This window comes from Grampus griseus (assembly GCF_964374135.1).
Source record: "Grampus griseus genome assembly, chromosome: 3".
In the NCBI taxonomy this organism is placed as follows: Eukaryota; Metazoa; Chordata; class Mammalia; order Artiodactyla; family Delphinidae; genus Grampus; species Grampus griseus.
Window position 1 is genome coordinate 94,381,172 of NC_139019.1, and position 26,049 is coordinate 94,407,220.

The 26,049-nt window shown below is 37.7% G+C and overlaps 1 protein-coding gene across 1 annotated transcript in view; it reads left to right on the forward strand.

Moving 5' to 3' along the window:
* The first annotated feature begins 77 nt into the window (after nucleotides 1-77).
* Nucleotides 78-26,049, forward strand: part of AP3S1 (adaptor related protein complex 3 subunit sigma 1) — a 70,028-nt gene continuing 44,056 nt past the window's right edge. The window contains 2 exon segments of the mRNA XM_082651330.1: nucleotides 78-242; nucleotides 24,505-24,596. Coding sequence (XP_082507456.1) covers nucleotides 174-242; nucleotides 24,505-24,596 — 161 coding nt within the window. The 5' untranslated portion in view covers nucleotides 78-173.

The window sequence follows — 26,049 nt, forward strand, 5'->3', positions numbered from 1 at the left end:
GCCCAGGCCCCGCCCTATCCAAGCCCTGCCCCGCAGCTCCGGGGGGCGCGCGCGCGCGCGCGTGTGCGGGAGGGGGCGGGTGGGGAAGGATCGCCAGCGAGATCCCGAGGCGAGGCTCGCGCGCCCGCCCCCGCCCTGGCCCCCAGCTCCCACCCGGTCGGCCCGGCTCAGCCATGATCAAGGCGATCCTCATCTTTAACAACCACGGGAAGCCGCGGCTCTCCAAGTTCTACCAGCCCTACGTGAGTACCCCGCTGCAGCCGATTCGGGCTAGGGGGAGTCGTTGGCGGCCGGCGGCGCCCTCAGGACGACCCCCTCAAGCGCGCCGCGGCCCTTCTCGCGCCCCGGCCGTCTCGCGCTCCGGGCTGTCAGCCTCCCGGTGGGTGTGCCGGGTGCCCACCTCCCGCCGCGCTCCCTTCCTCCGACGTGGCTCTGACCAGGTGGCTCCTCCGCCTGTCTGTGGGCTGGGTGGCTTCCCGGCTGCGCGGGCGAGGCCCTGGAGACTTCCCGGTGCGGGGCCGAAGCCAGTCGGTCAGCCGCAGCCCCCCTGCGCCCGCGAGCCCACCCGGCGCTCTCGCCGATCTGCAGCCCGCGGCTTCTGTTAGCAGCCGAGGGAGACGGCGCGGAGCCGGTAGGTCTCGCAGCTCCACCTCCGTGACTCCCAGCCTTTCCTGGTGGACTTCTTTCTCTTCTCCTGTGGACGGATGGGCTACTGTTTTTCGCTGCCATCCTGTCGTCACGCAGGAACTTTGGTTTTCTGCGTTTGGAGACATGCACGCTCAGTACAGTCTCTCCAGTAGGTTGCCTTACGGGATCTACTGCCCCTGTGACTTTCAGGTGTCTCCTTTTTAACGAAAAAGATAAGTGAGGACCTAACGTTTTTATGTGGCTTTTCCCCCAGTGGCTGCAATTTATCTACTCCTGCAATAACTGGCGAGGATTGTAGTTTGACCAGTTAGAACTGTGATGCTATACCTGAAAGTTACCATTTCAGCGGCTGGTTTGGCATTTTTCTACGTAAGGGAGTTTGTCCTAATTTATAGTTTTTCTTTCTCCTTACGAAGAATAGTAATATCTGTTAAACTCTTTTAGAAGTGTAAATATTGTTGAAAAATGCAGAAGATTTTAAGGTAGTGAAGGTAAGTAATTTATCAGTGTTTGAGGGAGGGTTACAGACAGATGTGCTTATCTGAGGGCAAAATTCACCACTATGTAGAACACAATATTAGGCTCTCAGTGGTGGGATTAATGTAGAGATAATACCTATTGCGTAGTATTGGGAATTTTGCTTAGAGCCAAAAAATGAGCTTTCAGCTAAATACTGAAAGTGTGCCAAGGCTAACACTTTTATGCAGATAAATCCCAGATGGAAATCATTCCTGCCGTTAAAAATTAAATGTGAAATGTCACTGCCTAAAATGATAATGCAGTCTGTGGAGGTGTTAGCTGAAGTGAGAAATCTTGAGCTCATTCCTCATTTCCTTAAGTAGTTTTGCTTTTGCTGGCGATAAAGAATATTTTCTACTACTCCTGTTTGGTTTTAGTGTAGCATAATTTAAATACTAATGCTCTAAGAATTCTACATCATTCTTTCATCCAGGATAAAATTCTAGTTGATTCTTCTGAGTGGAAAAAATCCCCTTGACTTTACATTGCTACCCATTTGCCTAAAATATAGTACTGTGCTAGCCTTTATTGAAGGAATCTTTCTTTTAGCCATTTTGCCTGTGCCATCCATTTGCAGTGTAGAAACAGTGTGTTCCAATGGTGAAACAATTTTAAAATGTGTTTTTCCATATCTCCACTTAATAACTAAGCACTAATCAAAGTAGAAGGTTTCATGGCTAATCTTTAATATCAGTGTAACTACTTCTGTAGTGTAGAATTTAACCACGTACAGAAAAATGTATTGAATTTGGAAATCCAGGAATACATCTTTCTCTTGTCCAACGATGGCAACAGAAATATCTTTTACCTTACTCAGTAGGTAGCAGTGAAGGTTAATGTGGGAAGAGACAGTTGTTGCAGCAGTGGCAGCTCTGGTGTCATTTATGGTCATTGCTACATGACAGTGTTTTGGGGGGGGCAGGGAGCTAAGAGATGTAAAAAAGAAGAATCTAGTGGTTGCTGGACGTGTGGAAGTGGGGATGCTAGGAACTGTTACTGGTCTTTTATAAATTGAGCTTTGCTAACTGTGTATTTATTTTTGTCATTCAGGAATAATTTAAGATTATTTATTTATTTATATATTTGCTTTCTCTGATAGATCATAACCTGTTTGAGGGCAGAAATCTTTTTCATTCAGTCAATTCATTTATTCACTCTTTATTCCATTTGTTTGTCAGCAAATATTGATGTCATGCCTACCATGTGCAGGCAGTGTTTTAAAATTTGGAGGTGAACAAAGAGATAACTTCTGCTCTTTCAGCAGGGGCATAGACAAAGCTAATAGTAGAATATATACCATGCCGGATAATAATAAGTGCTGTGGGAAAAATAGAGCAGGGAAGGGTGATAGGGAATGCAAGGATGACACTTTAAAATAGGATAGTCAGGTAAGTTTTCACTGAGAAGATGATATTTGAGCAAAGACTTGAAGGAGGTGAGAAAGCCAGCCTTACAGGTATCTGGGGGAAGTTCTTTCCAGGCAGAGGGAGCAGCAGATGCAAAGACCCTGAGGAGGGAATGCCTGTTTGAAGAACCTGTCTTATTGGAAGAATAGGTGCCAAGATGACTGGCCTGGCAAAAGCAGACTACGTAAGGAAAGAGGAGTTGGAAATGAAGTCTGCATGTACAGGGCATCAGAGTTTATTCTATTCTCACTGCCTGGAATGTCCTTCCCTTCCACTGCCAAATGTCTAGATTCCATGCTTAACTCAAACATCACTTAAGCATCCACTGAATCCTTTTATCTTGCCTAAAGACTTCTCTTGGTTCTTAGGATTTTATTTTTATCTTTATTATAGTATAATATTCTATTTCACATCCCAAAATTCCTTGGAGCATCCTATAGATTCCTTAAAGGAAGGTATCAGGTTTTAGATATACTTGTGTTACCCCCAGCAATCAACATTCAGCCTTGAATATAAAGAACTCCATACATTTTTGCTAAATGCATCCATCAGAGTTTCCTAGCTTGAGATGGAGTGTGGATTAGAAATGATTTCCTAAGGTTCCTTCCAACTCTTTTTTTTTGGCTGCGTTTGTCTTCATTGCTGCACGCTGGTTTTCTCTAGTTGCGGTGAGCTTGGGCTACTCTTTGTTGCTGTGTGCGGGCTTCTCATTGCGGTGGTTTCTCTTGTTGAGGAGTGTGGGCTCTAGGCGCGCAGGCTTCAGTAGTTGCAACGTGTGGGCTCAGTAGTTGCAGCGTGTAGGCTCAGTAGTTGTGGCTCGCGGGCTCTAGAGCGCAGGCTCGGTAGTTGTGGTCCATGGGCTCAGTTGCTCCGCGGCATGTGGGATCCTCCCAGACCAGGGCTCGAACCCATGTCCCCTGCATTGGCAGGTGGATTCTTAGCAACTGTGCCACCAAGAAGTTCCCCTTCCAACTCTTAAAATTCAGTCCTTTATTAACTAGAAGTTTTAAGAATCCATGCCTTTAGGACAGAAGTAATGATGAAATAGCTGTAACTGAAACTGTTTGTTTTTAGTTGAAAGAAGTCTTTAAGAAGTAGATATCCAATAATATTGACAGTTTTTAGTTTAATTTATTAAGGGATATCTAGGTGTGTGGCTGGGGTACCAGTTCTGTACTCTGATAGGATGCTGAGGTTTGAGTCCAACAATATTGATTTGACACTGAGGAGTTTGAAAACTGTTTAACCATTTGCGAACCAGTTTCCCTTACTGCATTGGATTTCCATTTCTTATTTATCCTCCCTCATGATACAACAATTTATATGTTCATCTTTACCCTTTAATAGTCCATATTTCCAGTTCCCGCTGTAATAGATTTTTAGGTTTGATTGTGCCTCCAACCTGCTGTTATGTGAGGGACATACGAAGTCACACCAGTTTTTCTAAACTGAAGTTTTTGATTCATTCTGCTAGAGTCAGACGTTAAGATTTCAAGGGTGGACTCAGAATGCATCCACTTTTTTTTTTTAACATCTTTATTGGAGTATAATTGCTTTACAATGGTATGTTAGTTTCTGCTTTACAACAAAGTGAATCAGTTATACATACACATATATCCCCATATCTCTTCCCTCTTGCATCTCCCTCCCTCCCACCCTCCCTATCCCACCCCTCTAGGTGGTCACAAAGCACCAAGCTGATTTCTGTGTGCTATGCGGCTGCTTCCCAGCTATCTATTTTATATTTGGTAGTGTATATATGTCCATGCCACTCTCTCACTTTGTCCCAGCTTACCCTTCCCCCTCCCCATATCTTCAAGTCCATTCTCTAGTAGGTCTGCGTCTTTATTCCCATCTTGCCCCTAGGTTCTTCATGACCTTTTTTTTTTTCTTAGATTCCATATATATGTGTTAGCATATGGTATTTATTTTTCTCTTTCTGACTTACTTCGCTCTGTATGGCAGACTCTAGGTCCATCCACCTCGCTACAAATAACTCAATTTCATTTCTTTTTATGGCTGAGTAGTATTCCATTGTATGTATGTGCCACATCTTCTTTATCCATTCATTGGTTGATGGACAATTAGGTTGCTTCCATGTCCTGGCTATTGTAAATAGAGAGGCAATGAACATTGTGGTACATGACTCTTTTTGAATTATGGTTTTCTCAGGGTATATGCCCAGTAGTGGGATTGCTGGGTCATATGGTAGTTCTATTTTTAGTTTTTTAAGGAACCTCCATACTGTGCTCCATAGTGGCTGTATCAGTTTACATCAGAATGCATCCACTTTTGTTTTTACCTTCTGTATCCTTGAGCTATGACTGCAGAAGTTCAAATATTTTTCTTGGTTTGTTTCTTTAATTGATATTTAGCCATAGCAACTTGGCAACAGTAAACTTTAGTGTTTTTATATTTGCTTGGCAATATTTGTGTATTACTATAAATGACTAATGAGATTTATATTTCATAAGCCAGATATATATATATATATATATATATATATATTTTGGCGGTACGAGGGCCTCTCACTGCTGTGGCCCCTCCCGTTGCGGAAAACAGGCTCCACACGCGCAGGCTCAGCGGCCAAGGCTCACAGTCCCAGCTGCTCCGCGGCATGTGGGATCCTCCCGGACCTGGGCACAAACCCGCATCCCCTGCATCGGCAGGTGGACTCTCAACCACTGCGCCACCAGGGAAGCCCCACCAGATATATTTTTACATAGCCATCAAGCAAGGAAAAAAAAAGCTCTTGGGTTATGATTCTCACGTTATTAATGCACCATGGCATATCCTTTGGTGAATATCTGTAATAAAGTAAAAGTGTTTTTTTAATATTAATTGTCTTAGTTGTGTCTACACATATAAAAAATTGTGTATGTATAAGCATACACACAAAGTGCAACAAGAAAGTTTTCAAACTCTTACACGAGTTGTCTCAATATTCTTATAAACTATGTCTGATTATTAAGTTGTTTGTCAACCAAATGCAAGCCCTAGAAGGAACTCTCAGATTGTTCTTTCCTTTTTTTTTTTGAATGTATTTACATAAAAAATATAAAGTGTAAGTATGTATAACTTTTTTTCTTTTTAAAAAATCTTTAAGAAAGGTGCATTGGTGTTTACTGATGTCTTTTTTGGCAGCTATTAAGACAACGTGACAGGTGGGATACTTAAACTTATTTTTGTGATGGAGACGTAGTTGTCAACAGTTCTAAGTATTAATTAAGGTATTAACACATATTAACATATAGTATTTGACTTTTGTTAACAAGATAATTCAAAATGATTTGATTTCCTTCCATATGCGTTAGGATGCTTTTGGCTAGTAAGTTGGGTTTTATGTAACCTGACTCAAATTTGCTTAAAAAGAACTTTGTTAGGATACAGAATAGGAAGTGCAGACTAGTAGACAAACTACAAAATTATTTGATTCAGCAAATCAGTGACTTCATCATAGATCCAGTTTCTTTCTCTTTCTCTGCCCTCCTCTTCACAAAAATTGATGTCCAAAGGCTGATTTCCTCCTTGAAATCAGTTGTAATCAATAAAATGCACAAGGAGAGAGTGATCTGTTCCTGTAATCCTGGACTGTGTGTTTCCCTTCAGCCTGATTAGTTCTACCCAAGACCAGTAACAGCTTATACGAATGGGGATCCATCCACCCTTGCAGCTGAGGAGGGTGGAAACATGAAGAAAATTGGTATTCTGTTGGAAAGGTGGAAGAGAAGAGTGGATGTGGGTAGGCAAAGAAGTGTCCACTATTCTCTCTTCATTAGCTCACGTTATTTCTTTTGAATAGGTAGTTTTTTCCTCTGTAATTTTAGATTGCTTCTGAGGATGTTACTCTCAGGAATGGTTCTTGATAATACGTGGTTCTGAACATGTGCCACAAAAGATCTTACTTAGTTCAAGGTATTCCTTACACCAATGGATCATTGAAAAATTCAAATATAATCACAATTTTTCTGGGTAGTATGCTTGAAAACTTGCTTTAAAAAATTAAGTTTAATAAACCTGTTGAAAATTGTATTGAAAGGAAGAAATAAAATGTTCACGATTACAGTGATTTTTTTTTTGGTTTGGGGGAAAAGGTTATAAATAGGACAGTGTTATAGTTCATTCCTCTGCCTTTCAGGACTGAGAAAGGTCTTGTATAACGTGGCTGTATTATGTTTCTTTGGTAAAGTTGATTGTTCAATTATTTATTGTTTTAATTTTTAAATAAGTTTCTTTATTGTGATTACATGGAAAATATTTAAGTATTAAGTTAACTGGGGGACTTCTCTGGCAGTGCAGTGGTTAAGACTCCGCGCTGCCAATGCAGGGGGCACAGGTTCGATCCCTGGTTGGAGAACTAAGATCCTGCATGCCACATGACGTGGCCAAAGAAAAAAAAAGATCACTAGGGACATCCTTGATTTCACCACCCATTGATAACTATTGATAGTGTATTTCTTGTTTATTTTTTCTTAAATTTTTTCTTCCAGAATATTCCGATGAAGAGTATATACCTTTTAGACATTACTAACACAAAGAATGCATTGAAGCTGTTGTTGGATTTATGGAACATTTGTGGCTTTAAGATAACCAAATACCTGGTTAATGTCTGGCTGTTCTATTGTTAAATGTTTAAAAATACAATAGTGTATGTTAATTGCACTTTAATAATTCGCATGTATTTTTTTCTCTGTGTATATCTTTTTTTTTTCCCCCACATAGTTTAACTTCTGTAAGTAACCTGAGTGTATCAGGGCCCTTCCCTTTTTTGATCCCAAAGGGCAATATTTGCTAATTTTTGTTATAAAGTCAAAGAATTCATCCTTTAACACTTGGAGTTGTCCTTATGCTTTTTGGGGTATGGATTTCTTCACTGCTGCTGCTAAGCCGAGGTGATCCTGAGTTGTAGACCACCTCGAGGAGGCAGTCCCCTTCCAGTTTCTTGTTGTGTAAAACTCTCAAATTAGGATAAATTACACATTCAGCCCTATGAGCCTTCCTCTTACCAAATCCTTTGAACTGCAATATGGATAAACAACTTTATTTACTGAAGGATCAAGCAACGCTCAAGAATACTGCAGTGTAGGAGGAGTAAAGGCCGGTATACTAGCCATCAGGTGTTAAGTTCTTAAGTCTCCAAGGGGAGGCACATATGGACTTAGTCCTTTGAAAGTAGGAGTGGCCTTTTTGGATACTATCTGACCTGTCCATTGCACTCTCTATGCTCTCTTCCTCTGCCCATATTCCTTCAACAGATATCTATTTGTTGTTTGTATGCCCCTGTTCTAAGCACTGCTAATATTGTAATGAGTAAGACTGATGTCCTTCCTGCCCTATGAGTTTACATTCTAGTGATAGGAAATAGGCAATAAACAAATTATGTAACAACTGTGATTAGTCTATAAAAAAAATGAAACAGTGTAGGGGGCTAGAGAATGATGGAGGAGAGGCTATCTTAAATAAAATCATCAAGGAAAGCCTCTTTAAAAACCTGACATTTGAGAAGAGAACTGAATGAAGTGAGGGAGTGTTTGAGAACAGCTGAGAAAAGAATGTTTCAGGCAGAAAGAGGTTCAGGATCCCTCACATGGGTCTGAAATTTGTGTTGAGGAATAACAAGAAGGCAAGTTGAGTGATCACAGGCAGGAGTGGCAAGAGATGAAGTCAGAGAGAAAGACAGGGACAGATCATGCCCATATGCCAAATCACACAGTCTCTTCGAATCTTTCAGTCTGATGACATCATCCCTAACATGCTCTCCACAAGAAGTGGTATTTCTCCTTGAATCCTACTTGTATTTTGCACAATTGAACAATGCCTCTGGCCTCTACAGGAGAGTCAGTGATGCTCAGTAATGAGACTCTGCTCAATTATTTTCTTCTCTACCTGGTTTGGAGAGGTAGGAGAGCTAACCCAGTGAATGAAGGTAAAAGTGAGTGCTCAATTCTGTGTAACCTCTATACTGATGAGACCAGTGGTCAAGCTGGTTTCGTTTCCTAAGTAACCTGTGAAGTAATACAACTCAAGAAAAAAAGTATTTATTTTTCCCAGACACCTCACAGCCTTGATTATAGATGAGCAAAATTTATGTGAAGCCACTAAACCACCTCTAATATTGTGCGAAGCATCTACATCTGTCCTGCCTTGCTTCGAGCCTTGTAATTCAAGAATCAGTAACTGTCAAATCAAATCAAAGCTGTTCCCTTTGTTACCCAGAAGGAGAGGGCTTTTTATCTGTGTGTCAGACCCACTGAATTGTTTTGATTACTATGTGCTGTCTAATTAAGTGGGGAAGATTGCTAGTGTATCCCACCACACATATATTCTTCCATTTCCTGTCATCAATATATCTTAGTGTGATTGTTACAAAATAATATTTTTATGGTGCTAAAATATATGTAATGTGAAATTTACCATTTTAGGTAGTATATATAGCTCTGTGGCATTAAGTAAATTCTCAGTGTTGTGTAACCATCACTAACCCTCCATCTTCAGAACTTTTTCATCTTCCCCACTTGAAACTTTGTACACTGTTAAACACTTAACTCCCCATTCTCCCCTTCTCCCAGCCACTGGTAACCACCATTCTCCTTTCTGTCTCAATGAATTTGACTACTCTAGGAATCTCATGAAAGAGGAATTATACAATGTTTGTCCTTTTATGACTGGCTTATTTCACTTAGTATGATGTCTTCAAAAGTTTAACTATGTTGTCGAATGTGTCAAAAGTTTAACTATGTTGTTGAATGTGTCAAAATTTCATTCCTTTTTAAGGCTGAATAATATTCCATTGCATATATGTATGTGCCACACATTGTTTATCCATTTATCTGTTAGTGGATCCTTGGGTTGCTTCCACTTTCTGGCTCTTGTGAATAATGCTGCTATGAACACGGGTCATAGGATACATTTCTCTACTGACTAGTAACATTGAGCATCTTCTCATGTGTTTACTGATCATTTGTATAGCTTCTTTGGAGAAATGTCTGTTTAAGTACTTTGCCCACTTTATAATCTGGCTGTTTGATTTTTTGTTGTTGAGCTCTTCTTTATACATTCTGGATATCAATCCCTTATCAGATATATGATTTGCAAATATTTTCTCCCAATCAGTGGTTTGCTTTTTCACCCAAGGAATGGTATCTGTTTTCAAAGGATAGTGTCCTTTGATGCACAAAAGGTTTTAATTTTGGTGAGGTCCAACTTACCTTTTTTTTTTTCTCCTGTGCTTTTGGTGTTATATCCAGAAAATAATTTTTTAATGACCACATAATAGTTTGTTGTATAGTGTATCATAATTTATTTAACTAGACTTCTACTGTGGACTTTTATTTTGAAAAATGTTTTTTTAAATGAAGATTGAATAAGAAAATACTTATAAAACCTGACGCATAATACTCAATACTTTACCTAAATAAATAATAACTTTGATTACTACTTTTATTATTATTACTTTTATTATTACTACTTCTTTCTAATTCCTATCCTTAGTTGGAAAATTATATAACTTAGGGACTGTAGAACATTCCAGAGATTGTTCTCAGATACTCTATTTCCTCAAAATGAATTGTAGACCTTGTTTTGGAATGAACTTCCTTCTTATTACAAAATACAAAGTCCTTCAAGATTCTTCCAGAGAAGAGTTTCATTGAGAGATGTTTTAAGGAGAAAGCTAAAAAACTTGCCCAGCTTTTTTTTTTTATTTTAAAGAATCACCTAACATTTTAAAAAAACTTTAAGATATAATTTATAATTCACATACTATAAAATTCACCCATTGAAAGTGTACAATTCAATGATTTTGTTTTTGGTAATCATGGTTGTGCAACTATCACCATAATCTAAGTTTAGAACATTTTCATCAAACCAAATGAAACCTCATACCCATTAATAGTCACTCCCCAATCTGTACTCCCCCCAGCCCCTGGCAACCACTGATCTATTTTCTGTGTCTTTAGATTTGCCTATTCTAGACATTTCATATAAATGAAATCATGAAATATGTAGCCTTTTGTGGTTGGCTGCTTTTCACTCAGCATGATGCTTTCAAGATTCCCTCATGTCACAGCACATATCAGTACTGCATTCTTCTTTATGGCCAAGTAATATTCCATTGTATAGATATACCACATTTGTTTATCCCTTTATCAGTTGATGGATGTTTGAATTGTTTCTAATTTTTGGCTACTATGAATAGTGCTGCTGTGAACATTCATGTACAAATTTTTCTGTGAACATATATTTTCACATCTTTTGGGTGTGTATCTAGGAATGGAATTGCTAGGTCATACAGTAACTTTGTTTATTAATTGTTTAAAGAACTACCAGACTGTTCTCCAGACTGTCTATTCCATTTTACATTCCCATCAGCAACGTATGAAGGTTCTAATTTCTCCATATCCTCATTAACTCTTTTTTTAAAAAAATATTTGTTTATTTATTTCGTTGTGCCAGGTCTTTATTGCAGCAGGTGGACTCCTTAGTTGCAGTTTACCGGCTCCTTAGTTGTGGCTTGCCAGCTCCTTAGTTGCAGCTCACGGGCTCCTTAGTTGCAGCATGCATGTGGGATCTAGTTCCCTGACCAAGGATTGAACCCAGGCCCCCTGCATTGGGAGCACGGAGTCTTCACCACTGCACCACCAGGGAAGTCCCTAATTAACTCTTGTTATTTTATTATATGTCTTTTTGATTCTAGCCATCCTGGTGAATGTCAAATGGTATCTCATTGTGATTTTGGTTTGTATTTTCCTAATGACACTGACAGTGAGCATCTTTTCATGTGCTTATTGACTGTTTGCATATCTTTGGAGAAGTCTTTTCAAATCCTTAGCTCATTTTTAAGTTGGGTTATATGTCTTTTTGTTATCGAGTTTGTAAGAGTTCTTCATATACTCTGGATGCAAGTACCTTACAGATGTATGATTTGTAAATATTTCTTCCTGTTTTGTTGTTTTCACTTTCCTGCTGATATCATTTGCAGTGCAAAGGTTTTTAATTTTGATGTCGTCCAATTTATGTATTTTTTCCTTTGCCTGTGTTTTTTTGCACATCTAAGAAAGATTTGTCGAATCCAAGGTCATATAGGTTAGTACCTATAATTCCTTCCAAGAGTTTTGTAGTTTTCTTACACTTAGGTCTGTGATCCTTTTTGAGTAAGTTTTGTGCAGGGTGTGAGCTAGGGATTAATGTTATTTTTATGTATGTGGCTATTCAGTTTTCCTAGCACCATTTGTGGAAAAGACTATTCTTTTCCCATTGAATTGTCTAGATACCTTACTCCAACTTTCCTCCCCAAATTTTACTTTGTTTTTGAGTTTTCAGACCTTTCAGCTTCCACCACCGTTCAGGCTCTCTCTTTAAATATTTCAAACTCTCAGTCTATCACCTTCTCAGCTGTTTGTTATTTAAATTAAATAATAAGGTTTTTGCCACTGAAAGTGGGAAACATTTTAGTATGGTAGATGTTAGTTTTAGAGTATTAATAATAGCTGTCATTTATTGAGTGCTTTCTTTCTTGTGCTAAGTATTTTTAACAGAGTTTTATACATTGTGGGGGAAAATGCCAGAGAGTTCAAAGAAATTTAATGAAATATCTGGGCACGTGTTAATATAATTTGTTGCAGGTGCCCTCTTCCCTGCTTGTTGTTTGGGATTTAAGGGTAGCCCCATGATGACTGTTTGTTCTTTATACACTCAGGCTAAAGTGAAGCCTACTCACATATATCAAGTCTTCAGCCAGACTTCCTACTTGGGAGAGGTCTGGCAAAAAAAACCCACTGAATTTTCTTTGCTGGGGCCTTCTCTTCTTCATGATTCCTAAATGTTGGAGTGCTCTGAGGCTTAGTTTTCAAACTTCTCTTCCTTTTAGGAAAAAGACAGTCCTCTTCCTTTTGCAAAATTAACTAATTATTATTCCTCATATATGCTGCTCACTTTCTTGATTCCATGCTTTGGCCCAAACTTTTCCTTCTGCCTCCAATATCATGTAACTTCACATTCCCTCTTCTCTGCATTTCTGAATTCTATCTGTTCTTTAAGGCCGTTCCTAGATATCTGTCACTTTTCTTTGAAAATAATCTTGCTGCTGAAAATCATTTGTTCCCCTTCTTATAGTATATTATTTGTGCTGTTCTTATGTCAGGGATTGCCCCCTTTTATTATAAAGACATCTATTTCTTTTTTGAAATATAAAAAAGGCAAGATATAGAACATGAAATAAAAATATTAAGTAGCTATATTCATTTTATTTCTTGCTTTAAGCTCTTTGGGAAAAGAAACTTTCTCTTTCATCTTGGTAATTCTTGATATTCCAACATTCAGTGGAGTGAAAAATGCATTTTTTTTTCTTTTATTGGCTGTATTGGGTCTTCGTTGCTGCTTGCGGGCTTTCTCTAGTTGCGGCGAGCGGGGGCTACTCTTCATTGCGGTGCACGGGCTTCTCATTGTGGTGGCTTCTTTTGTTGCGGAGCACAGGCTCTAGGCACGCAGGCTTCAGTAGTTGTGGCTCACGGGCTTAGTTGCTCCGCGGCATGTGGGATCTTCCCGGACCAGGGCTTGAACTTATGTCCCCTGCATTGGCAGGTGGATTCTTAACCACTACGCCACCAGGGAAGCCCGAATGAATGCATTTTAGAAAAAAATTCTTCGTGTTTGGGAGGGAGGGAAGAGGATAATGACATATTTACTGTTTGATTAGAGGAAAGTTTGGGTTTTAAAGTTGCCTTTTATGATATATGTGTAGGAACAAGGAAGAAACATAGGAAAAGATAAGGTTTAGTGGGATACTGAATTTTTAAAATTTAATTTTCAGTATGCATTAAGAAGTTTAAAATAATAAAAGTTGTTGCCTTTATGTAACTCTAGTTGTCTTTAGACTGATGTAATCCTGGAGTTGTGACGGACTGAAATGTATGTTTACCTTTGTTATGAAACATAGTGTTAGGAAATCTGATCAGCGTGAGGCAAGCTCCAGGCTTCTTTATGAAAGCTGTTAAATTAAATTGATTTTTAAAGAAAGGGAAGTTGTGTTATGTAAGCAGAGACTTATTTGTTTAATCTTAACTTAGACTGGTTATTTGATTAAAATTTCAAGACTTCTTACCAGTATTGATTTTCTTAGTTGAGTATTGCTTGGTATTTTAAGAAAGATGATTCCAGGTAGCAGTCTTGAAGTTCATATGAGAAATTCTTTTCACTGTTAAAATAGTGAAACATAATTAAGGTTTAACATATTTAACCTGTTATTTGTTTATAAACAATAATATAATGCAAAAAGATAACTTTCCTTAAAATAAAACTCCTCTAAGACCTTTACACTATCATTAGAATTCTAACAAGGCCTGGAGGTAGATTTTCTAAAGTAAGTCAGTGTTAATCCATGCTTATTATGTGCCAGCTGTTGTTTTTAAGAGCTTTATATATATTAACTCAATCTTCACAACAACTCTGTGAGGTAGATACTGTTATTCTTGCTACAAATGAGGAAAACTCCGGCACAGAGAGGTTAAGTAACTTGCTCAAAGTCACCCAGTTAATATAGACCATAGTCAGGAATAAATCCCGATAGTCTGGTTGCAGAATCCATACTCTCCTCCCTCCCTTTTTTATTTTTAGCTTGCTTATCAAAGTTATACATTAGCATAGGTTAAAGAATATAATAGTTCTATAAGGTTTATAAGGTTTATAATGAAAAAACAACATGGTCTCATTTCTGCCTTCCCACAGGTACGTACTTTTATTTGATAACTCAATGATTATTACATGTCTCTAAATAACACGCTTGTTTTGTTGCCTGATTTTTCACTTGTGGGCGTGATCTGTTGACTTCTGCTATTGAAAATGATTATTTAACTCCTTTTCCACCCCTCCCGCCCAGCATCTGTATCCTACCAGTCCTTTCATAGTTACTTCATAATTTTGATTAGATCAGTATTTGGTGTTTACATTAATTTCTTGTGTAAACATCGTCAGCTGAACCATGTTGTAAACTGTGCTTAGTTTTTCCTTTCCTGACATTTCATTTTCCTTGCGGATACAGTCGCCTTTTCCTTTGATCAAGTTTTATTTACTTATCACTAATTCATGTCTTTGCCAGTTGTCTCAGTCATATACATCGTCTATCAGTTTCATGTTCCTGAAGAAATCCCTCCTGGAATCCTTTGACTAGGTCCAATCTGGACCTGTTTTATGGCAGTCATATTAGGATCTTTGTTATCTTAGGTATTCCTTTTGCCTATTCCTGTGTTGGATCCCTTGTTGCTTGATTTTTTTGGTTTATTACCTTACCATGGTATAGCTTACAGGAGTTATCCTCCATTAACTTCTTGAGAAAGGTCATGGGAGGTAGATTTTTTTTGAGATCTTGCATGTCTGAAAACAGTATAACTTTACATTGACTGCCTGTAGAATTCTTGGTTGGAAATAACTTTTCCTCAGAATTTTGGTGGCATTGCTCTATTACCTTTTAGTTTCCAGTATTGTTATCGAAAAGCCTGATGCAATTCTGATTACCTGTTCTTTGTGTATGATCTGTTTTTACTGTCCAGAAAATATGTAGAGTCCTGTTTGTCAGCAATTTCTAAAGTTTCATAGACCCTTGCTCTGAGTCTGTTTTCATTAGTTGTGCTGGATCCTTGATGGGCTCTTTAATTCTGGAAGTTCTTGTTTTCTTTCCTTGAAAAATTTCTCAGTTTGCTCTCTTCTCTTTTTGAATCTCCTTTTATTCAGCATTCCTCTGGACTGTTGTCCTACTTTTGTTATCCTTTCTCTTCTATTTTCTGTCTTTCCGCCCTTTGGTCCTATTTTTTGAATGATTTTCTCACTTTATTTTCCATCCTTTCCCCCAAATTTTAAAATTTCTCTGTATATTTTTAATTTACGTGAACTCTTTTAAAAAATTTTCTGAATGTTACTGTTTTGTGTTATGCTGTTACTGTTTCCTAGTTGGATTATCTTTTCTTATCTCTCTGGTATTAATGATATATACTTAAAATTTTTCTTCTTCCTACTTGGTTTGTTTCCTCTCAGTTGCTTTTCTCCCCTACTTTTGTCCTTAGCTTTTATGTTCGAGCTGTCTTCCGATGTCCACTAATCTTTGGTTGACTTCTGTGTAAAGATAGGATACTGAAAACTAATTGGAAACGCTGAATCCATGAGTAGAAGTTATCTGTATGAGCTTTACTTGAGACAGTGTGGCTAGGCAGTTTAGCTAGGGTAACAATTGCTGTAACAACAATCCCCCCAGTCTTAGTACCTTAACACAATAAAAGAATATTTCTCACTCACATAAAGTATAGTATTGGTGTTTCTGATCAGCCAGAACCTTCTTTGTGGGCATTTATTTGTCATACTTGAGATGATGTTAATGGAACTTCTGCATCTAGTTAACATGGAAGATTGTGCAGGAATTTTTATGAGTGAGGCTTAGATGGTACATTGTTTTCTTTAATTTATTTTATTTATTTATTTTTGGCTGCATTGGGTCTTCATTGCTGCATGCGGGCTTTCTTTAGTTGCAGCGAGCAGGGGCTACTCTTTGTTGTGGTGCGCAGGCTTCTCGTTGCGGTGGCTTCTCTTGTTGCAGAGCACAGGCTCTAGGCACACGGACTTCAGTAGTTGTGGCATGTGGACTCAGTAGTTGTGGCTCACGGGCTCTAGAGCACAGGCTCAGTAGTTGTGGCACACGGGCTTAGTTGCTCCGCAGCATGTGGGATCTTCCCGGACCAGGGCTTGAACATGTGTCCCCTGAATTGGCAGGAGGATTCTTTACCACTGCGCCATCAGGGAAGCCCCTAGATGGTCTATTTTTTTAAAAAAAAAATTTATATTTTTAAAATTAAAAGAAGTTTTTTTTGAAGTATAGTTGATTTACAATTTTGTGCCAGTCTCTGCTGTACAGTGAAGTGACACAGTTAAACACATGTAGACATTCTTTTTCTTACATTCTTTTCCATTATGGTTTATCACAGGATATTGAATATAGTTCCCTGTGTTATACAGTAGGAGCTTGTTTATCCATTCTATATATAGTAGTTTATATCTGCTAATCCCAAACTCCCAGTACTTCCCTCCCCCACCCACCTCCCCCTTGGCAACCACAGGTCTGTTCTCTATGTCTGTGAAACTGTTTCTGATTTGTAGATAGGTTCATTTGTGCCATACTTTAGATTCTACATATAAGTGATATCATATGGTGATATCATATCATTTGTCTTTCTCTTTCTGACTTCACTTAGTATGATAATCTCTTGTTGCATCCATGTTGCTGCATATGGCATTATTTTGTTCTTTTTATGGCTGAGTATTTTTCCATTGTGTATATGTACCACATCTTCTTTATCCATTCATCTGTCCATGGACATTTAGGTTGTCTCCATGTTTGGGCTATTGTGAATAGTGCTGCTATAAACGTACGGGTGCATGTATCTGTTTGACTTACAGTTTTGTCCAGGTATATGTCCAGGAGTGGGATTGTTGGATCATATGGTAATTCTATTTTTAGTTTACTGAGGAACCTCTGTACTGTTCTCCATAGTGGCTGCACCAGCTTATCAATACATTGGCACCAACACTATAGGAGGGTTCCTCTTTCTCCACACCCTCTCTAGCATTTGTTATTTGTAGACTTTTTAGTGATGGCCATTCTGACTGGTGTGAGGTGGTACTTCACTATAGTTTTGATTTGCATTTAAAGAAGACATACAGATGACCAGTAGGTACATGGACAGTGTATTTTTAACAACTGGCTCACCTGGGAGGAAAGAACTCTATTTTGTAGTATTGGCTACATGATGTAAGTACTCCATTATGGTCAGTTTCATGCTACCAGCATGATGTAGTGACATCATGTGACTGAATGCAGAAATGGGAAGAGATAACGCACTGTTGTTTTCAATTGTGCCAGCTCTGGTATACCACTGCAACTGCCTACCACATCACATTGTCCAAAACTGAGTTGTATGGCTCCCTTAAATTCAAGGGAGAGTGGAAAATATTCTTGAATTGTGTGCTTGGGAAGTAGAGTTTGGTGAACAGATAACAGTTTCTGCCGAAGTTGGAACCTCCAATGTCATTAACTTTAGATCTAGGTACAGTTCCTGGAGAAGTTTGTTCCAGGCTTTAGCCTGGAGGCTGACGAAGGCCTAACTGTAGGAATTCTGGAAACTGATTGAAGAAAAGGACTAGGGATTTCAACATCTGGCTTGTTGACATTTTCTTAACCCCCCTGTTTTCAGTATGGCCTGGTATTCACTTATACTGCTGCTCTAACAAATGACCACAAACTCAGTGACTTAAAAACAACACAAATTTGCAGGCATACCTCATTTTATTGCACTTTGCTTTATTGCACTTTACAGATACTGTATTTTTTACAGATTGAAGATTTGTGGCAGCCCTGCCTCAAGCCAAGTCTATTGACGCCATTTTTTCTAACAGCATTTGCTCACTTGTGCCTCTATGTCATATTTTGGTAATTCTCATAATATTTCAAAAGTTTTCATTATTATTATCTTTGTGACAGTGATCTGTGATAATGATCATTGATGTTACTGTTGTAATTGTTTTGGAATGCCGCGAACCACACACACATGAGAGCGAACCAAATGTGTGTGTTCTGACTGCTCCACTCACTAGCCAATCCCCTACCTCTCTCCCACTTCTTGGGCCTCCCTGTTCCCTGAGACACAGCAATATTGAAATTAGACAAGTTAATAATCTGACAGTGGTCTCTAAGTTCAAGTGAAAGGAGGAGTTGCATGTCTTTCACTTTAAATCAAAAGCAAGATATGATTAAGCTTAGTGAGGAAGGCATGTTGAAAGCTAAGGTAGGCTGAAAGCTTAGCCTCTTGCACTGGTTAGCCAAGCTGTGAATGCAAAGGAAAAGTTCTTGAAGGAAATTAAAAGTGCTACTGCAGTGAGCACACGGATGATAAGAAAGTGAAACAGCCTTATTGCTGATGTGAAGAAAGTTTAGTGGTCTGAATAAAAGGTCAAACCAGCCATAACGTTCCCTTAAACCAAAGCCTAGTCCAGAGCAAGGCACTAACTCTTCAACTCTATATGAAGGCTGAGAGAGGTGAGGATGCTGCAGAAGAAAAGTTTGAAGCTAGCAGAGGTTTAAGGAAAGAAGCCATCTCCATAACATGAAAGTGCAAGTTGAAGCATCAGATGCTGATGTAGAAACTACACTGAGTTGTCCCGAAGATCTAACTAAGATAATGAACGAAGGTGACTGTACTAAACAACAGATTTTCAGTGTAGACAAAAGAGCCTTCTGTTGGAAGAAGATGCCATCTAGGACGCGCCTGGCTTCAACGATTCAAAGGATAGGCTGACACTTTTGTTGGGGGCCAATGTAGCTGGTGACTTTGTTGAAGCCAGTGCTCATTTACCATTCCAAAAATCCTAGGGCCCTTAAGAATTATGCTAATATTATGCTAAAATTGTGCTACTCTCCTTGTGTTTTATAAATGGAACAACAAAGCCAGATGACAGCACATCTATTTACAACATGGTCTACTGAATTTATTTTAAGCCCACTGTTAAGACCTACAGTCCAGAAAAAAAAAGATTCCTTTCAAAATATTACTGCTCATTGACAGTGCATCTGGTTACCCAAGAGCTGTGATGGAGATGTACAGTGAGATTCATGTTATTTTCATGCTTGCTAATACAGTGTCCATTCTGCAGCCCACAGATCAAGGAGTCATTTTGACTTTCAACTCTTCTTCTTTAAGAAATACATTTTGTAAGGCTATAGCTGCCATAGATGGTGATTCCTCTGATGGATCTGAGCAAAGTCGGTTGAAAACCTGGGAAGGACTCACCATTCTAGATGCCAGTAAGAACGTTATGATTCATGAGAAGAGATCATAATATCAACATTCACGGGAGTTTGGAAGAAGTTGATTCCAGCCTTCATGGATGACTTGCAGGGGAGGGATTCAAGGCTTCAGTGGAGGAAGTAACTGTAGCTGTGGTGGAAATAGCAAGAGAACTAGAATTAGAAGCAGAGCCTGAAGATGTGACTGAATTGCTGCAGTCTCATGATAAAAAACTTGAGTGGATGAGGAGTTGCTTCTTAAGGATGAGCAAAGAAGTGATTTCTTGAGATAGAATCTACTCCTGGTGAGGATTCTGTAAAGATTGTTGTTATGACAACAAAGGACTTAGAGTAATTCATAAACTTAGTTGATAAAGTATTTGCAGGGTTTGAGAGGACTGACTCCAATTTTGAAAGAAGTTCTCCTGTGGGTAAAATGCTATCAAGCAGCATTGCATGATTCCTTCTTTATGAAAGGAAGAGTCCATCAACGAGGCAGACTTTACTGTGGTCATATTCTAAGAAATTGGCACAGTCACCCCAACCTTTAGCAGCCACCGTCCTGAGAAGTCAGCAGCCACTGAGGCAAGACCCTCCACCAGCAAAAAGATTATGATTCATGGAAAGCTCAGATGATAGTTAGCATTTTTTAACAATAAAGTATTTTTAAATTAAGGTATGTACATTTTTTTTAGACATAATGCTGTTGCACACTTAGTAGACTACTGTATAGCTTAAACATAACATATACTCACTGGGAAACCAAAATATTCATGTGACTCCCTTTATTATATTTGCTTTATTGTGGTCTAGAACCAAACCTTCAGTATCTCCAAGGTTTGCCTTTATATACATCACATTTTATTTTCTTTACCCATCCATGGACACCGTTGGACACTTAGGTTGTTCCCATATATTGGCTATTGTGTATAATGTCCTAATGAACATGAGAGTGTTTTTATCTTTTCAAGTTAGTATTTTCATTTTCCTCAGATAAAAACTTGGAAGTGGAATTGCTGGGTCATGTGGTAGTTCTGTTTTTAATTTTTTGAGGAACGTCCATACTGGTTTTCATAGCAGCTGCACCAATTTACATTCCCACCAACATACACAAGGGTTCCATTTTGTCCACCTCCTCGCCAATACTCATTATTTTTAGCATCTTTATAATAACCATTCTAATAGGTGTGAAGTGATACTTCATTGTGGTTTTAATTTGCATTTCCCTGATGATTAGTGGTGTGAGCATCTTTTCATGTACCTTTTGGCCATCTGTATGTCTTCCTTGGAAAAATCTCTATTTAGATTTTCTGTCCTAATTTTTTAAATTGGAGTGCTTCTGTATTTTTGCTACTGAGTTGTATAAGTTCTTTATATATTTTGGATATTAACCTCTTATCAGGTATACAATTTGCAGATATTTTCTTCCATTCAGCAGGTTACCTATTTGTTGATGGTTCTCTTTGCTATACAGAAACTTTTTAGTTTGATGTATTCCAGGTCTTATATTTTGCCAAGTCATTTTTCTATTGGGATGTTTATCTTTTTCTTACTGGCATTTAAGTGTTCTTTACGTATGCTAGCAACTATTCCTTTGTCAGTTTTTATGTATTGCAGATATGTTTGTCATGTTTGTAGCTCTCTTAATTCTTTTTTCTGGTGTCATTTGAGCACTAAAAGTGCTTACTGGGCTTCTCTGGTGGCACAGTGGTTAAGAATCCTCCTGCCAATGCAGGGGGATTGAGTTGAAGAGTTAGTGCCTTGCTCTGGACTAGGCTTTGGTTTAAGGGAACGTTATGGCTGGTTTGACCTTTTATTCAGACCACTAAACTTTCTTCACATCAGCAATAAGGCTGTTTCACTTTCTTATCATCCGTGTGCTCACTGCAGTAGCACTTTTAATTTCCTTCAAGAACTTCCCTGGTCCGGGAAGATCCCACATGCAGTGGAGCAACTGAAGCCTGCACGCCTAGAGCCCGTGCTCCACAACAAGAGAAGCCACCGCAGTGAGAAGCCCATGCACCGCAACAAAGAGTAGCCCACACTTGCCACAACCAGAGAAAAATCCACACGCGGCAACAAATACCCAACGCAGCCAAAAATAAAATAAATAAATAAATTTAAAAAGTTAAAAAAAAGTGCTTAGTTTTGATGTGATCAAATTTGCCAACCTTTTCCTTTATGGTTATCGCTATTTGTGTCTTATTTGAAAGTCCAACACTATTACAATGTTATAAAGATATTCTTCTGTATTATATTTTTTAATTTTTGTAGCTTCACCATTGACATTTATTTTTAATCAATCTGGGATTGATTTTTGAGTATGTGAGAGCTAGAAGTTCATTGTATTAGAACAAAAAAATTTTCATCCTGGCACCATTTATGGAAATGCCCTTCCATCCTTGCTAATCTGCAGTGAGTATTCTGTTTTAAATTAAATAACTATATTTATATGTGGGTGTGTTTCTGGTTCCATCAGTCAATTTCCCTATTTCTGCACCAATATCTTGCCTTAATTACTGTGGCTTTACAATAATTCTTAATCTGGTCAGCAGGTCCTCTTATATTCCACTTGAGAGTGTCTTGTTATTCTAGTCCTCTGATTTCATATGTAAGTCATGAAAGGAGTCATATTTGGAGTCATAATCCAGTTTTCAAGTTCTCCCCCTACACCCTTGTTGGGATTTTGATTAGAATTGCCTTAAGTCTTTGGAGCATTTTGGGGAGATTGAGTATCTTTATAATATTGAATCATTCAATCTATAAGCATTGTACATTTTTTTATTTACTAAGTATTCTTTAATTATTTCAGTAAAGTTTTACATTTTTCTCTTGCATTTTTTTTATTGTTGTTTCCTTTATTCCTAGGCACTGCATGGTTTTTGATGGTATTTTTTTAAAATTATATTTTACAACTCATACTTGCAGAAGGTTAGAATGGCAGTAGAATTTTATATAATGTCCTTCTTTGTGTTCTTATTAAAACCTTTTACTAATTACAACACTTCTGTGTAAATTATGTTAGATTTTCTATGTGGAAAATCTTTTCATCTGTGACTGACAGTTTTGTTTCTTCCTTTGAAACTAATCCTTTGAAATTTGTTAATCATTTCCATGATTTTCTTTATAGTTTTATTTTTATCACCCCCAAATTTCTGTCACTACGTAATATTTAGTTTTGCCTGTTTTTGAATTTTATATTAATGGAATGATTACATATCATTCTGGTACTTACTTTTTTCTCCTGCTGTAGAGTGAATTGTGTACCCCCCAAATCCACATGTTGAAGCCCTAACCCTCAATTTGATGGTGTTTGGGATTGGAACTTTGGGAGATAGTTAGGTTTAGATGAGATTATGAGGGTGGGGACCTCATGATGTGATTAGTGCCCTTACCAGAAGAGATACTAGAGAACCTGTTCTTGCTGTTTTTCCCCATAAGGACATGTAAGGACACAGTGAGAAGGTGGTTGTCTTCCAGCCAAGAAGAGATCACTCACCAGAACCCAACTATGCTGGCACCTCAGTCTTGAACCTTTAGCCTCCAGAATTGTGAGAAAATAAATTTCTGTTAGTTAAACCATCAGTCTATGGTATTTTTTTAATGGCAACTTGAGCTGTGGTAACTCTTCTTCCACATTAAACTTTTGAGAATCATTCATATTGATGGGTATAATATACTGATTTAATTTTTACTGCTTATAGGATTCGATTTTATAAGCATACCACAGGGACTTCCCTGTTGGCACGGTGGTTAAGAATCCGCCTGCTAATGCAGGGGACATGGGTTCGAGCCCTGGTCTGGGAAGATCCCACATATCGTGGAGCAACTAAGCCCGTGCACCACAACTACTGAGCCTGCGCTCTAGAGCCCATGAGCCACAACTACGGAAGCCCGCATGCCTAGAGCCCATGCTCCACAACAAGAGAAGCCACCGCAACGAGAAGCCCACGCACCGCAACACTCGCCACAACTAGAGAAAGCCTGCATGCAGCAATGAAGACCCAATGCAGCCAAAAATTAATTAATTAATTTAAAAAAAAGCGTACCATAATTTATATGTCGTTGGTGGACATTTGGGTTGTTTTCAGCTTTTTGTTGTTGTTATGGTGCTTTTATGAACATTCTTCTTTGTGCTTCTTGGTATACAGGTTAAGAATTTATTATATATACGTAGTTGGCCAATTTTTCTATTGTTTTTGACCTTCAAAAACAATGGTTTCACGTGGGTTATCATTGTACCTAGGAGTGAGTGCTGGATTGTAAAACTTTTTGCCCAAGTGGTTATACCACTTACCTTCCCACTGGTAGGATGAGTTGCTTTGACTCCACATCTTTGTCAACATTTGGTAGTGTCATAATTTTACATTTTTGCTAATATGATACATGTGGAGTTATCTCATTGTTACTTTAACTTGTGTTTCACTTCATTACTAATGAGGTTTACCATCTTTTTATTTGTTTATGGACCATCATATTTTCTTTCCTGTGAAATTCTTATTCATGATTTTGCCCAGTTTTCTATTGCAGTGTTTGAGAAGCTGACTCTTTTTTACTGGGATATGAATTGCTTGGTGAATTTAATAAATATTAGTGAATCAATTCTTGGTTTTAGGCAGTGCTTATATAAAAATGAGTAAGATGGATAGACTCTTACTTCAATTTGCATTTAGTTAAACTTACTTAATTGGAAGCTCCAAACTTCTGTACTTTCTTCCATTAAAATATAGATTAACTACGTAAATTATTTATAACTTCATCTCTTTATTTCAGTTTACTCATTTGTAAAACAACGGGCTTTGACTAGTTAATATCTAGTGTCCCTTTTACTAGTGTCTATAATTCATGTGTCTGATATTTTTCTTGTTGGTTTCTGAAGCTGAGAAATAAGTTTTAGTGAAGTGGTAAACTATAAAGTGCTGATTTTTTGTTTTTAATTTAAAAATGTTGGGTTTTGTTTCTTTTAAGGTATGATAGGTTAGTTCTCCAAGGACTGCGCTCTTAGATGAATTTCCCAGACAGATACTACTACCTTTTATTTTTTTAATTCTTATAATGCTGTTAAACCTAGAAATTAGATCCTAACATATATGAATTATTCTTTCTCAGAGTGAAGATACACAACAGCAAATCATCAGGGAGACATTCCATTTGGTATCTAAGAGAGATGAAAATGTTTGTAATTTCCTAGAAGGAGGATTGTAAGTAAGCATTTCATGGACATTTCTAATCTTTGACTATATGAATAAAATATATACTGTTTAATCGTTTTATCTTAAAATTTCCTAATTTGATTAATTGGATTGGGGGAATTAACTACCATTTATGTTAACTATAAATCTAACTTAAATAATTTTTTGAAGATATTTAATCTTTTTCTTTTAAAAATTTATAAAGGCATTTTATATAAAGGTAATACATTCATATGGCAAAAATTCAAACATTACATGGAAGTATAAATTGTAGACCAAGTCTTCCTCCTCCAGCTTTAGTCCTTCTTCCCAGTTTCTTGTGTATCCTTCTAGAAAATTAATTTTGCACTAACATATAAAAGTATAACCTTAAAAATTTTTACTTACGGGATCACACATGTATGCTGGTTTTCGTGTTGCTTGTTTGCACTTATACTTTGAAAAACTCTGCATATAAACCCATCTAAAGCAAACTCATTCTTTTTAATGGCTACAGAGTACTCCTTAGGGTGAATGGACCTGTTTTCCTAAGAATTTAGATAGCACCCTTTATTTTATATTATGATCAATTCTGACGTCTGCTTTTCAAATATATGTGTGTGTCTAGATAGACAGATTCGAATTCAGCTAAGACTTTTCTATTTTTAAAATGAGTAAATAAAAATTGCTTATGATTAGTTTGCCAACTATTGTAAATAGTTTTAAATTAATGGGTTTCATGAAACTAATTTGTTCTCATATAGTTTCATAAACATTCCTTCCCGTGTTTATATGTTTAATTTCTTAACAAGATATTTCCTCAGTGACAATTCAAAAACTAAACTTTAGCTGAACCTCATTATGAATAATCAGAGATTAGTCTGAGAAACCTACACTTTTCTGTATTTTTAAGGTGTATGATGCATATTATGGAAAACAGTTTTCATAATACAGAATTCATTCTTACCTGACTATAAATTACTTTTTATCATGTAGAAAGTTTACTTGCATTTCTTGAAAGGTTATGTCATACTGCTCTTAAATTTGCAAATACACACCTATGATTTGTAAATTTTGCTGTTAACTCGAGGCCTCCAATTTAATAGTTGAGACAGATGTACTTGCTTTCTGTTTTTGTATTTTAATTGTACTTTACTTATCTCTCTTAAATTGTAGTTGAGTTGTGTTTGCCATTACCATCATTTTCCTTTATCTCAGCTCCTTAATCTTCTAACCTCACAGGAAATTAATCACCCAGCACAGTGCAAGAAATTGATTGGTCTAACCAGGGCACTGTTTGAACTAGGAAGTATGACTTGAGTTTGTAATTATTCTTTTCCAACCTTACAAAAAGTAGAAAGCAAATATTGCATCAGAGATGAGGCTACACATCTGGTTTAGTCCTAGTTTTGTTACTAATAAGCTGGTTTTCTTGGTTAGGTCACTTAAATTCTGTGTACCTCAGTTTTCTCTTCTTATGTTA